Source organism: Procambarus clarkii, chromosome 56, assembly GCF_040958095.1.
Source record: "Procambarus clarkii isolate CNS0578487 chromosome 56, FALCON_Pclarkii_2.0, whole genome shotgun sequence".
NCBI lineage: Eukaryota > Metazoa > Arthropoda > Malacostraca > Decapoda > Cambaridae > Procambarus > Procambarus clarkii.
In genome coordinates, this window is record NC_091205.1 from 12508276 (window position 1) to 12523677 (window position 15402).

Genomic DNA, 15402 nt, shown 5'->3' on the forward strand with positions numbered 1-15402 from the left:
TGAAATGGAATCGTAACATATTTAGTGTAGCATGTGTTGCTCTTATGTGCAACAGATGGGGCTGTTTCTTAAAAAAAATGAATGTTTTACCTGTCAGAGGTGCGGCATCTGTACTTACAAAATGAACGGTATGGTAAACTACACTGCTCAATTCCAGCGTAATGTCACACAAAATAATTAAATCAAAATGAAAATAAATCTAAATCTATAAAAATTCAATTTATCAATGCTATCAGAAAAACTGAAATGGAATTGTAACATATTTAGTATAGCATGTGTAGCAATTACGTGCAACAGATGGCGCAGTTTTTTCAAAAAAAGCATGTTTTTACCTGTCACGGGTGTTTCATCTATATAGTACGTATAAAAAACATGTACCTATTTGAATGCATTGTTGTGTCAAAATTTTAAAGCAGTCGTTGTAGAACTTTCTGTGATTACAGAGTATGTTGCTCTTACGTCCAACAGATGGCAATGTTTTTCCAGAAAAACATGTTTTTACCTGTCACAGGTGTGGCATCTATATAGTAAGTATATAAAAACACGTGCCGAATCGAATGCAACGTTGTGTTAAAATTTCAGAGCAATTGGTAAAGAGGTTTCGAAGATTTGCCTCACATGAAAAACACATAACAGACAGAGTTTAAAAAAAAAATATGTTTTTTCCCGTCACAGACGTGACATCGATATAAAATCCCGCTCGAATGCGAATGGAACGTTGTGTGAAAAATTCAAAGCAATCGGCGGAGAACTTTCGGAGATTAGCGATTTTGAACAAATGAACATTTACATTAATATTTATATATATGTTTTCAAGATGATGACGCATGGTATTTGCAGTTATCGATTCAAGTAACTTTCCCACATTAGACGATAAGCTATTTAGTCGACAGTTTGACGCAAGCAACCTCCAATACCGTGACCCTCTATTTTTTTTATTGAATCGTTCATGTGGAACTGTATCAAAAACTTTGCTAAAATCAAGGAACAAAATGCCCCAAACATTTCGATTATCAACTGCCTCAACTATGCCGGAATAGAATGATTTCAAATTTGTTAAACATGAACGGTCGTTAGTAAAACCATGTTTTGCATCATTTATTAATCTATGTTTTTCAAGATGAAGACAAATAGCGACTCTATTAACGATTCTAACAATTTTCCCACAATAAATGTTAAGTTAATTGGCCGATAGTTTGATGCAATTGATCTGTCTCCTTTCTTGAAAATTGGTACCACATTAACAATCTTCCACGGGTCTGGCACTCTGCCTGACTCTAATTCTTTATTACATATGGTGGACAATGGCTCGCAAAGCTCTTCTTTGCATTCCTTTAGCATCCCTGGCAAAGACTTCGTCCGGCCCTGGGGATTTGTTTGGCTTGAGTTTCACTATTTGTTTAATAATATCCACCATGGTAACTGCTAAACTAGTCAACCTGTCCCCACCTACATAGACTTGTTCAGGTGAAGGCATATTGTTCAGTTCTTCTTTAGTAAATACAGAGATAAAATATTTATTAAAAATACTACTCATCTTTTCCTCTTTATCAGTTATCTGACCTGTCTCAGTTTATAATGGATCTATCCTTACCCCTAACCTTTGTTCGATATAACGGAAAAAACTTTTTAGATTTGTCTTTGCGAACATGCTACGCTATGCTATGCGATCTTCATAGTTTCTACTCATTAACTTGACACCAGAAGCCAATCTCAACATGCCACTCGAAGCCCACACCAACCTGACACCAGAAGCCCACATCAACCTGACACTAGAAGCCCATGTCATTCTGCTACCAACGCCCACATGAAACTTACACCAGAAACCCACATCAATCACCCACTAGAAGCCCCACATTAACCTGACACCAGAAGCCCACGTCAACCTGCCACCTGAAGCCCACATCAATTTGTCACTAGAAGCCTTCATCAACCTGTCACCAGAAGCCCACATCAATTTGTCACTAGAAGCCTTCATCAACCTGTCACCAGAAGCCCACATCAAAAGAATTTTATCAGATGCACACAGAGTTGAATAATATAACAACTGTCTTTAGGAATCTGAACAAAAAGTTTTTAACAATCTTCTTTATTACTTATGTCAGACCAGTTCTGGAATATGCGACACCAGCCAGGAGTCCTTATATCGTTAAGCACAGAATGAAGCTGGAGAAATTTCGAAGGTATGTCACCAAGTTAGTCTCAAAGCTGAGATATATGTGCTGCAAGGAAAGATCACAGATGTTAAACCTCACGTCACTGGGAGGGAGAGGAAATTTGGGAGATATGATTAGCCCATACAAAATACTCAGGCGAATTGACAAAGCAGTCAGAGATACTATTTAGCAGGGGTAATACACGAACAATTGGGCATAAGTTGATACAAAGTACTGTACCCTAATGACCAATAGAGACATTTGAAACTTTGTTGTTCAGTGTCAGAGTAGTGTACAAGTGTAATGGGCTGAGAACTGAAGTGTTGGCGGAAGACTTCATACACTATTTTATGTGTTGATACGGTCTAATATATAGGCACCGGAACCAGTATTCCAGTTGTTTAAGAGCTGAGAGGCGGGACACAAGAGTCATGGCTCATCACCTGCAAATACAACTATAAGTGTATAACTAAGTGAGTACAATTAGGTGAGTACAACCATGTGAGAGTGTATATATGGTACGTTCATTATAGGCGAGACTACGACATATATACCAGTATGAAGACTGACAAAGTTTCACGATGTGTAGTGGATATGTTGACAAACTTAACACCCTCAATCAAGCAACATTGAATCCAATCAATTCGTCAACCCATATTAATACATTATTGACCATATGTTATTTGTTTAGCTTCCTCTAACCTACAGAATCCAAACCTAAGAAACTTCCTCTCAAATAAGACGATAATTCTTTAATCTTCCAGAATTGAACCGCATATATTTGAATGGATTTCCTTTGCTCTGCAGGACCCGGTGGCGCCCGAGGCGTGGGACGGGGTGAGGGACGGGACCCACATGCCCGAGCCGTGCCTCCAGGTGCCCTTTGGCACAGCCTCTCTTGGAGAACGTCTTACACCAGAGCAGATACATGGCTCCGAGGACTGCCTCTACCTCAACGTCTTCAGACCCGCGGTTAGTTCACAACTCTCTAGTTAGTCCACACTACTCTGGCTAGTATACACTACTCTGGGTAGTCTACACTACTCTGGGTAGTCTACACTACTCTGGGTAGTCTACACTACCATGGTTAGTATGAAATGCAAGGTTTAGTCTTTACCCCAGTGGTTAGTCTACACCTCTCTGGTTAGTTTACACTACTCAAGTAAGTCTACACTCCCGTGGTTAGTTTTCACCCCCGTGGTTAGTCTACTACTCTCTAGTTAGTTTACACTACTCTGGGAAGTCTACATTTCTCTGGGAAGTCTGCACTACCATAGTTAGTCTACACTCCCGTGATTAGTCTTCACTTCTACGGTTAATCTTCACCACCGAGGTTAGTCTTCACTAATGTGGTTAGTCTTTACTCCCGTGGTTAGTCTTTACTCCCGTGGTTAGTCTTCACCCCCGTGGTTAGTCTTTACTCCCGTTGTTAGTCTTCACCCCCGTGGTTAGTCTTTACTCCCGTGGATAGTCTTCACTCCCGTGGTTAGTCTTTACTCCCGTGGTTAGTCTTTACTCCCGTGGATAGTCTTCACTCCCGTGGATAGTCTTCACTCCCGTGGTTAGTCTTCACTCCCGTGGTTAGTCTTCACCCCCGTGGTTAGTCTTTACTCCCGTGGTTAGTCTTTACTCCCGTGGTTAGTCTTCACCCCCGTGGTTAGTCTTCACCCCCGTGGTTAGTCTTCACTCCCGTGGTTAGTCTTCACCCCCGTGGTTAGTCTTCACCCCCGTGGTTAGTCTTCTCTCCCGTGGTTAGTCTTCACCCCCGTGGTTAGTCTTCACCCCCGTGGTTAGTCTTCATCCCCGTGGTTAGTCGTCACTCCCATGGTTAGTCTTCACCCCCGTGGTTAGTCGTCACTCCCATGGTTAGTCTTCACCCCCGTGGATAGTCTTCACCCCCGTGGATAGTCTTCACTCCCATGGTTAGTCTTCACCCCCGTGGATAGTCTTCACCCCCGTGGTTAGTCTTCACCCCCGTGGTTAGTCTTCTTCCCCGTGGTTAGTCTTCCCCACCGTGGTTAGTCTTCACCCCCGTGGTTAGTCTTCACCCCCGTGGTTAGTCTTCCCCGCCGTGGTTAGTCTTCACTCCCGTGGATAGTCTTCCCCGCCGTGGTTAGTCTTCACCCCCGTGGTTAGTCTACATCCTCGTGGATAGTCTTCACCCCCGTGGATAGTCTTCCCCGCCGTGGATAGTCTTCCCCGCCGTGGATAGTCTTCCCCGCCGTGGATAGTCTTCCCCGCCGTGGTTAGTCTTCACTCCCGTGGTTAGTCTTCCCCGCCGTGGTTAGTCTTCACCCCCGTGGATAGTCTTCCCCACCGTGGTTAGTCTTCCCCGCCGTGGATAGTCTTCAATCCCGTGGATAGTCTTCACTCCCGTGGATAGTCTTCCCCGCCGTGGATAGTCTTCACTCCCGTGGATAGTCTTCACTCCCGTGGATAGTCTTCCCCGCCGTGGATAGTCTTCCCCGCCGTGGTTAGTCTTCCCCGCCGTGGATAGTCTTCACCCCCGTGGATAGTCTTCCCCGCCGTGGATAGTCTTCCCCGCCGTGGATAGTCTTCCCCGCCGTGGTTAGTCTTCACCCCCGTGGTTAGTCTTCACTCCCGTGGTTAGTCTTCCCCGCCGTGGTTAGTCTTCCCCGCCGTGGTTAGTCTTCACCCCCGTGGTTAGTCTTCACTCCCGTGGATAGTCTTCCCCGCCGTGGATAGTCTTCCCCGCCGTGGATAGTCTTCACTCCCGTGGATAGTCTTCCCCGCCGTGGATAGTCTTCCCCGCCGTGGTTAGTCTTCCCCGCCGTGGTTAGTCTTCACTCCCGTGGTTAGTCTTCCCCGCCGTGGATAGTCTTCACCCCCGTGGATAGTCTTCCCCGCCGTGGTTAGTCTTCACTCCCGTGGATAGTCTTCCCCGCCGTGGTTAGTCTTCACTCCCGTGGATAGTCTTCCCCGCCGTGGTTAGTCTTCACTCCCGTGGATAGTCTTCCCCGCCGTGGATAGTCTTCACTCCCGTGGATAGTCTTCCCCGCCGTGGATAGTCTTCACTCCCGTGGTTAGTCTTCCCCGCCGTGGATAGTCTTCCCCGCCGTGGATAGTCTTCACTCCCGTGGATAGTCTTCCCCGCCGTGGATAGTCTTCACTCCCGTGGATAGTCTTCCCCGCCGTGGATAGTCTTCCCCGCCGTGGTTAGTCTTCACTCCCGTGGATAGTCTTCCCCGCCGTGGATAGTCTTCCCCGCCGTGGATAGTCTTCACCCCCGTGGATAGTCTTCCCCGCCGTGGTTAGTCTTCACTCCCGTGGTTAGTCTTCCCCGCCGTGGATAGTCTTCACTCCCGTGGATAGTCTTCCCCGCCGTGGATAGTCTTCACTCCCGTGGATAGTCTTCCCCGCCGTGGATAGTCTTCCCCGCCGTGGATAGTCTTCACCCCCGTGGATAGTCTTCCCCGCCGTGGTTAGTCTTCACTCCCGTGGTTAGTCTTCCCCGCCGTGGATAGTCTTCACTCCCGTGGATAGTCTTCCCCGCCGTGGATAGTCTTCACTCCCGTGGATAGTCTTCCCCGCCGTGGATAGTCTTCCCCGCCGTGGATAGTCTTCACCCCCGTGGATAGTCTTCCCCGCCGTGGTTAGTCTTCACTCCCGTGGTTAGTCTTCCCCGCCGTGGATAGTCTTCACTCCCGTGGATAGTCTTCCCCGCCGTGGTTAGTCTTCACTCCCGTGGATAGTCTTCCCCGCCGTGGATAGTCTTCACTCCCGTGGATAGTCTTCCCCGCCGTGGATAGTCTTCCCCGCCGTGGATAGTCTTCACCCCCGTGGATAGTCTTCCCCGCCGTGGTTAGTCTTCACTCCCGTGGATAGTCTTCCCCGCCGTGGATAGTCTTCACTCCCGTGGATAGTCTTCCCCGCCGTGGATAGTCTTCCCCGCCGTGGTTAGTCTTCACTCCCGTGGATAGTCTTCCCCGCCGTGGATAGTCTTCACTCCCGTGGATAGTCTTCCCCGCCGTGGTTAGTCTTCACTCCCGTGGATAGTCTTCCCCGCCGTGGATAGTCTTCACTCCCGTGGATAGTCTTCCCCGCCGTGGATAGTCTTCCCCGCCGTGGTTAGTCTTCACTCCCGTGGATAGTCTTCCCCGCCGTGGATAATCTTCACTCCCGTGGATAGTCTTCCCCGCCGTGGATAGTCTTCCCCGCCGTGGTTAGTCTTCACCCCCGTGGATAGTCTTCCCCGCCGTGGTTAGTCTTCACCCCCGTGGATAGTCTTCCCCGCCGTGGTTAGTCTTCCCCGCCGTGGATAGTCTTCACTCCCGTGGATAGTCTTCCCCGCCGTGGTTAGTCTTCACTCCCGTGGATAGTCTTCCCCGCCGTGGATAGTCTTCCCCGCCGTGGATAGTCTTCCCCGCCGTGGTTAGTCTTCACTCCCGTGGATAGTCTTCCCCGCCGTGGTTAGTCTTCACCCCCGTGGATAGTCTTCCCCGCCGTGGTTAGTCTTCCCCGCCGTGGATAGTCTTCCCCGCCGTGGTTAGTCTTCACTCCCGTGGATAGTCTTCCCCGCCGTGGATAGTCTTCCCCGCCGTGGTTAGTCTTCACCCCCGTGGATAGTCTTCCCCGCCGTGGTTAGTCTTCCCCGCCGTGGATAGTCTTCCCCGCCGTGGTTAGTCTTCACCCCCGTGGATAGTCTTCCCCGCCGTGGTTAGTCTTCACTCCCGTGGATAGTCTTCCCCGCCGTGGATAGTCTTCCCCGCCGTGGTTAGTCTTCACTCCCGTGGTTAGTCTTCCCCGCCGTGGTTAGTCTTCACCCCCGTGGATAGTCTTCCCCGCCGTGGTTAGTCTTCACTCCCGTGGATAGTCTTCCCCGCCGTGGATAGTCTTCCCCGCCGTGGTTAGTCTTCACTCCCGTGGATAGTCTTCCCCGCCGTGGTTAGTCTTCACCCCCGTGGATAGTCTTCCCCGCCGTGGTTAGTCTTCACCCCCGTGGATAGTCTTCCCCGCCGTGGTTAGTCTTCACTCCCGTGGTTAGTCTTCCCCGCCGTGGTTAGTCTTCCCCGCCGTGGTTAGTCTTCACTCCCGTGGATAGTCTTCCCCGCCGTGGATAGTCTTCCCCGCCGTGGATAGTCTTCCCCGCCGTGGTTAGTCTTCACTCCCGTGGTTAGTCTTCCCCGCCGTGGTTAGTCTTCACCCCCGTGGATAGTCTTCCCCGCCGTGGTTAGTCTTCCCCGCCGTGGATAGTCTTCACTCCCGTGGATAGTCTTCCCCGCCGTGGTTAGTCTTCACTCCCGTGGATAGTCTTCCCCGCCGTGGATAGTCTTCCCCGCCGTGGATAGTCTTCCCCGCCGTGGTTAGTCTTCACTCCCGTGGATAGTCTTCCCCGCCGTGGTTAGTCTTCACCCCCGTGGATAGTCTTCCCCGCCGTGGTTAGTCTTCCCCGCCGTGGATAGTCTTCCCCGCCGTGGTTAGTCTTCACTCCCGTGGATAGTCTTCCCCGCCGTGGATAGTCTTCCCCGCCGTGGTTAGTCTTCACCCCCGTGGATAGTCTTCCCCGCCGTGGTTAGTCTTCCCCGCCGTGGATAGTCTTCCCCGCCGTGGTTAGTCTTCACCCCCGTGGATAGTCTTCCCCGCCGTGGTTAGTCTTCACTCCCGTGGATAGTCTTCCCCGCCGTGGATAGTCTTCCCCGCCGTGGTTAGTCTTCACTCCCGTGGTTAGTCTTCCCCGCCGTGGTTAGTCTTCACCCCCGTGGATAGTCTTCCCCGCCGTGGTTAGTCTTCACTCCCGTGGATAGTCTTCCCCGCCGTGGATAGTCTTCCCCGCCGTGGTTAGTCTTCACTCCCGTGGATAGTCTTCCCCGCCGTGGTTAGTCTTCACCCCCGTGGATAGTCTTCCCCGCCGTGGTTAGTCTTCACCCCCGTGGATAGTCTTCCCCGCCGTGGTTAGTCTTCACTCCCGTGGTTAGTCTTCCCCGCCGTGGTTAGTCTTCCCCGCCGTGGTTAGTCTTCACTCCCGTGGATAGTCTTCCCCGCCGTGGATAGTCTTCCCCGCCGTGGATAGTCTTCCCCGCCGTGGTTAGTCTTCACTCCCGTGGTTAGTCTTCCCCGCCGTGGTTAGTCTTCACCCCCGTGGATAGTCTTCCCCGCCGTGGTTAGTCTTCACCCCCGTGGATAGTCTTCCCCGCCGTGGTTAGTCTTCACTCCCGTGGATAGTCTTCCCCGCCGTGGATAGTCTTCCCCGCCGTGGTTAGTCTTCACTCCCGTGGATAGTCTTCCCCGCCGTGGATAGTCTTCCCCGCCGTGGTTAGTCTTCACTCCCGTGGATAGTCTTCCCCGCCGTGGATAGTCTTCCCCGCCGTGGATAGTCTTCCCCGCCGTGGATAGTCTTCCCCGCCGTGGTTAGTCTTCACTCCCGTGGATTGTCTTCCCCGCCGTGGATAGTCTTCCCCGCCGTGGTTAGTCTTCCCCGCCGTGGTTAGTCCTCACTCCCGTGGATAGTCTTCCCCGCCGTGGTTAGTCTTCCCCGCCGTGGTTAGTCTTCACTCCCGTGGATAGTCTTCCCCGCCGTGGTTAGTCTTCACTCCCGTGGATAGTCTTCCCCGCCGTGGTTAGTCTTCACTCCCGTGGTTAGTCTTCCCCGCCGTGGTTAGTCTTCACTCCCGTGGATAGTCTTCCCCGCCGTGGATAGTCTTCCCCGCCGTGGTTAGTCTTCCCCGCCGTGGTTAGTCTTCACCCCCGTGGATAGTCTTCCCCGCCGTGGTTAGTCTTCACCCCCGTGGATAGTCTTCCCCGCCGTGGATAGTCTTCACTCCCGTGGATAGTCTTCCCCGCCGTGGTTAGTCTTCACTCCCGTGGATAGTCTTCCCCGCCGTGGTTAGTCTTCACTCCCGTGGATAGTCTTCCCCGCCGTGGTTAGTCTTCACTCCCGTGGATAGTCTTCCCCGCCGTGGTTAGTCTTCACTCCCGTGGATAGTCTTCCCCGCCGTGGTTAGTCTTCACTCCCATGGTTAGTTCTCACCCTTATAATAAATATTATATATATATATATATATATATATATATATATATATATATATATATATATATATATATATATATATATAAATATATATATATATATATATATATATATATATATATATATATATATATATATATATATAGTAATACTGTTTTTAATTAGAGAGTCAGAACATTAGTGTATAATCTGTAACCCTCATCCAGTATGGCAAATAAGAAAAAAGAAACTCTATTGACATGGATAGTACATCTATAGTTTACATCACAAATAATAGGAATAATTCTTGGGGAGGAGTTTTCATTATTTAGAGTATAATGGTATAATGTAGAGAAAAAAAACTTTAATTAAATGTTAAAATTAATATAGTATTAAATGAAACCAACAATTTTGTTTGAAGCAAGCGAAGCTATAAATAAGTCAATCAAACGAATATTCCGTCTTAAAAAATCAGGAATAGGAAATATGAAAATCAAAAGGAATGACTAAAGAATCCTGAGGAAATACAAATAATGAGGGTGTGAGTAGATAATGGTAATCCTCTTGATCGGGAAGATAAAAAGTAAGAATGTTAAAATTTTCATTTAAAGTTTTAAAAAATAAATAATTAAATTTTGATTTACAAGACCAATTTTTTGTAATTTATTAAAACTAAGTGCAACTTAGAATTTAATTAATATTTGCTCTTTAGTAATATTATTTTGTGGATTATAATCCGTTGTTGCTAATCAGAAACATTTATTAAATATTTGATTAAGATTGGAGTTTATAATAATAAGTGTTCCTCGATTATAATTTTTTAAGTGTTAGACTAGGAACTGAAACATATATTTTGTTTAACTTTAGAGGTTTGTGAAGGTGGGGGAGGGGGGGGGGGAAGGTGTGAAAACTGTGGGTACATATAACACGCAATATAATCCTTAGCAGTTCTTGGCAGGAGTCTCTGGTTATTTATTTTTATATGTAAGCACCGTAGGCCGATGCTTACTTATAGAATAAACAAGAGCTGTGGTTGTTTGTACATATCTTGTGTCATCCTTATACTGAATATATGGTACATATTTAAGCCTTTGTGTAAGCACGAATTCCTTGGTGCAAGTTACATCCAGCCTGGAGATACTTGTGAAAGCTTCAATATATGAGGATATAAGAATGTGTTGAGGAATAAGTCTCGGTAGAGCAATCCTTGTAAAACGTTTCATCATTTAACCAGGTAAAGGTCAATACACAGAGAGTAATCACACTAACGTGATGTGTCAATGAGAAAATCCGTAGGAGCCGTGATGAGGGTTCGAACCTATGTGCTGGGTGTTCCCAGGCACACATCTTAGTCAACTAGGCCACGACATGGTAAAAAGGATTGCAACCTGGAATTCTACTGGAGTTGACTAGGACGTGTGCGTAGGAACACCCACTGCATAGGTTCGAGCCTTCATTACGGCTCCTACAGATTTTCTCATAAATATCAATGTTCCACCTCACATTGATATTAATTTATCCATCTTCAGTTTACCTGTATCATTATGGTTACCATTATTTTGTATTATGAGTTCCTGTCATTATCATTTGTGGGGGAATCTACCGGTGATTGATTTGATTATGTATTCAAGGGAATGTATTTAATTGTATTTATTACTAATTTATTACTTGTGAGTGGACTGTATTTTTATAATTTATTATCACCAGTAAACTTCCCTTCTTACATTTTGAGGGGATTCATACTTCAGTTTATCACACCGTAATGAAACAATTTATATAAATTTCCGTACTAAACTGTAATTAAATAGTTATTAGTACTGCTACAAATGTGTTAGTTATAATTTAAAACAATCTCAGCTGATTCGATATTGTTGGTTGGTCATCCAACATCGGATTTCTCGGACACGTGTACTCTGTACAGGACAGGTATTAATGGCGTCCACGTGGTCCTGGGCTGTACTAACTCAACTGATGTTTCATGCAGTCACAGTTTACCTCCCAACATGTTACGCCATAAAAAATGACGATCACGTGTAAAGCTTACGTGTTACACAAAAAATTTAGGTAATTAATAATTAATAAAACCTTTCGGGTGGTGTTTTCCTGCATCGTAATGATTTAATCCTTGATACATATTATTGGCCAAAAAATATGTACTATTAGAAAAAACCAAGCTCTGTATTTTCCTTGGTTCTGTCAAATCTTGGCAACAAATAGTGACTAATGTCAGTCACGCTGCGTTCTGGGACTTGATGGAGTCATTTTCTGCATTGTGGGAGGCACGCTCTGTCGCAGCTCAGGCATCCCCAACACCAACCATGGCTACCCTCCTCCCGCCTCGGCGTCATATCAACTCGTTTTCATTGAGACTCGGAAGAAGGAATGGGTTTGAGGTCAAATCTTTATTGACTATATAATTAATTTAGTAGATTCATTTTATTTTGGTTTTAGTCTTGAGACTGATGATTTTGGTTTAACATTATTCACAGGATGAGTGGCGCTGCCCAATAAACTCGCCCCTCGGGAAAAAATTAAAACAAAAAATAATAAATTAGCTAAATAGATTTTGAAACAAGATGATAGCGACACGGGGGAAATTAACCTCCTTTTCTTGAGTAACGCCATCATTTTCAGTTTCTTTTATGACTAATCTGTTTATTTATAATGGAATTAACACAACAAGCAGCAATTTATTTTTATTTCATTACCGATTTATGGGTGATGTGGGACTATTTTCCCATTAATAACCATTTCATTAGTAATGACTCGTATTTCGCTTCATGAGTTAATTATATCATTCACTTTAAGGTTATTATATGAGCGTTATCCCACTCAATGATGCCCAAGTGTTCTCGTGTGCCACTCATTTTAGTTATTACATCGTGCAGGACAAGGGGCCCAAGTCCGACCTTCCGGTGATGGTGTGGATCCACGGAGGAGGGTGGTTTGCTGGAGGATCCCTCGAGTATCTTCCTTACGTCCTCCTCAACCATGACGTGGTGCTGGTCGTCCTCCAGTACAGACTTGGGGTCTTAGGTGAGTACACGGTAAAACGTCTCTTTCAGTGGTTTCCATAATGTTCACATTGTGTATTCAACCGTGTTTGTTACATGTACTCTCTCAGCCCTGCTACACCTGCTCATGACTCTAAGGACTTGCATTTGCTTCTTTCCTTCAAGGTTTCCTGTCGACGGAAGATTCTGTAATCCCCGGTAATTACGGGTTGAAGGACCAGACGATGGCGCTCCACTGGGTGCAGAGGAACATCCATAACTTTGGCGGAGACAAGACCAAGGTCACCATCTTCGGTGAGAGTGCCGGTAGTGCCTCCGTCCACTACCAGATACTCTCACCGAAATCTAAAGGTGAGAAAGGGTAGAGTGAGAGGAGTTGGAGTTATCGGGAGAAAGCGCCAAGCCATGACGACTATATAGCACTGGGAAAGGGGTCAGGATAAGGATTTGGGATAGGTCGGGGGAAAAGGAATGATACAGGCAAGTAGAGAAACTGTGGCCAGGAGTGTAGTAGTGAAAGAGGAAGACAACAGATCGAAAGAAAGGTAGGATTGGATCCTCACATTGGAATCCCGGAGCAAGAACGCAATGAGTGTTGGGAAGAGTGTTGACTATTCAGTTCTACAAGTGACAATAAGGGATGAGAAGTCGTCTTGTAGAAGTCATAATGTGAACGGCTAAGTGAAGCATTGGTACCACGATAGCATAGTATTTTGTATGTGAAAACATTTTAGTGTAAGCCCAAATCTGAATTATATTAGGTTTTACTGACCACTTCTTCCTAAGGATTGACTACGACATCTATCTTAGAACTGACTTACCTCATAGCTCGAGACTTACCTATTTGGTTTGTTTTTTACTAAGACAGACAAATGTATATCTGATCTGCCTCAATACAGTCAGTCCCTTGACCTCATGCTTCAAGACAGATCTCCTCTGACTTCTCCAACTACCAGGGCTGTTCTCCCGGGCCATCATGCAGTCCGGGTCAGCTCTGTCGCCGTGGGCCAGAGGGTTCAAGAACCAGGAGGCGACTAAGGACTTAGCACAGACCCTGGGGTGCCCTGCCGACCAGGACAGCCAGGTCCTCCTGCACTGTCTCCAGGAGGTCGACGCCCGAAAGCTGGCGGCCTCGTTCCAAGACTACTTAGTGAGTTACTGCTATGACTAATAATATTTTGATTTTAAGGTTCATCTCAAGTGATTTAGCTTTGCTTATTTTGTGTTGGTGTTTTTCATTGCAAAGCCCCTACTACTGAATAGTACATCATGCCCTGTCCAATTACAATAACACATCCTGCCCTCTCTTACAGCAATGGTTCATCTTGCCCGTTGTCTTCGGTCCTCGGGTTGATGGCGATTTCATTCCAGAAGATCCAACCAAGATGATCCTTGAAGGACAATACAAAATGGTGGACATCATGTCTGGAGTGACGCGTGATGAAGGGGCCTTTTTGGCTCATGGTCGGTATTTTTTGTATTCTTAAATTATAGTCACTAAGGAACAAAAGTGCATAAGAATATAATAATTTACAGATCTACATAATAATAATAATAATAATAATTATAATAATAATACAGAGAACTCCCATTATTATGATATATCAATGAGAAAATCAACTGAAGCTGTGATGAGGATTCGAACCTATGCGCTGGGTGTTGATGAACGCTCTTAAAACTTTTTTCCATGTCGTTGCATAGTCGACTAGAGCGTGCATCTGGGAACACAGTGCATAGGTTAGAATCCTCTTCGCGGCTCCTGTAGATTTTCTCATTGATATATCATGATAATGTTATTTTTCTGTGTATTTTTCTGTGTATTGAATGAGGAGCCCGTAAGTAGAATTACTTTATGACAGAGCCAGAGTGCATGGGGGGAATTGTGTGGAAACCCTGGTTCGGCTTCAGTGATATCCTCGGGAATCCTCGAGGATTCAACCCGTCCTCTTAAAAATAACGTCGCTTTTCGCTCGTATGCGCGCTATTGCCAAAAATGGACGTAATTTTAAATGAAATCGGCGCACTAAAGTGATGTACTTTCCCGTTTTCTGTTTGCGTCCTCTGGCTTACTCGGGAAGGTTAGGAGAGGAAATAACAAATATGTTTCAAATAACATATTTCATGACGTTTTGAAACTTAAGAAGAATTTCCTGCCCACCTAACCTATCAGAGAACCCTTAACTTACTGTTTTTGGGAAAAATATCCAAAATTTATTTTCAATTTTTTTATTTTGAAATTACGTCCATTATTGGCCATATGGGCAAACGGCCAAAAGCGTTTACGGGCTCACCATAGCCCGTGCTACATGGACACTTCGTCTTGAGTAGCTAAATCTTTAACAACAACAACAACAACGGCCAAAAGCGACGTAATTTTTAAGAGGACAGGTTGCCAGGTTGCAATTCTTTTCCATGTCGTGGCATAGTCGACTAGAACGTGCATCTTAGACCATCCAGTGAATAGGTTCGAGTCCTCATCACGACTCCTGTGGATTTTCTCAATAATAATTATAATTATAATGTACAATTAAATCTGCATTTTCTCCGGCTCTGAATGGGGCTGTTAGAGTTCAAAAATATTCCACCGTTGAGAGCACTAGTGTCTTGAAACGTATCATCATTGATATGGCGTTCCTTGTTTGGAAGGTCCTTGGTATCCAACCTGTCATTTTCTTGCAGTCGTGACACCTACTTTATGGTGTTCTGTAAAAGTAAGGTCTTCTAGCATGATTACTCCTAGATCATATACATTACCTTTTCGTTCTATATTGTGATCTGATTCCGTTTAATATATAGTTCCGTTTTTACATTTTCGTTTTTTTCCACATTACAGGAGCTAGAACCCATTTTCATTAAACATCAGTTTATTCTCTGTGGCTCACTGAAAGACACGATTTACATCCAATTTGAGGTTTGTCGTGTGTCATTCGCATGAAAATCCTAGAGTTATCCGCAAATGATACAACGCTGTAGTTTGTATCCTTCTCTATGGCTAATATTAGGATGAGAAAAACTACCGGAGCGAGTACGATACCTTGGGGGGACTGAGCTTTTCACATTAGATGATACGTATTTTACTGTTCTGACTATTACACTCTGCGTTCTGTTTGTTATGAAGTTGAAGGTCCTTCTCCATACTTTGCCAGTGATTATTTTAGCACGCATTTTGTGCACAATTACACCAAGGTCACATTTGTCTAAAGATTTTGCAAAGTCTGTGTATATTACATTTGCGTTTTGCGTGTCTTCCATGGCACCTAAGGTC

At 45.9% G+C, this 15402-nt stretch overlaps 1 protein-coding gene across 1 annotated transcript in view; it reads left to right on the forward strand.

Annotated features, from left to right (window-relative positions):
* Positions 1 to 15402, forward strand: part of LOC123770838 (carboxylic ester hydrolase) — a 116848-nt gene that overhangs the window by 79789 nt on the left and 21657 nt on the right. Inside the window, exons 3-7 of the mRNA XM_045763013.2 lie at positions 2964 to 3128; positions 12012 to 12159; positions 12303 to 12488; positions 13094 to 13287; positions 13451 to 13601. Coding sequence (XP_045618969.2) covers positions 2964 to 3128; positions 12012 to 12159; positions 12303 to 12488; positions 13094 to 13287; positions 13451 to 13601 — 844 coding nt within the window. The remainder of the gene's footprint in view (positions 1 to 2963; positions 3129 to 12011; positions 12160 to 12302; positions 12489 to 13093; positions 13288 to 13450; positions 13602 to 15402) is intronic.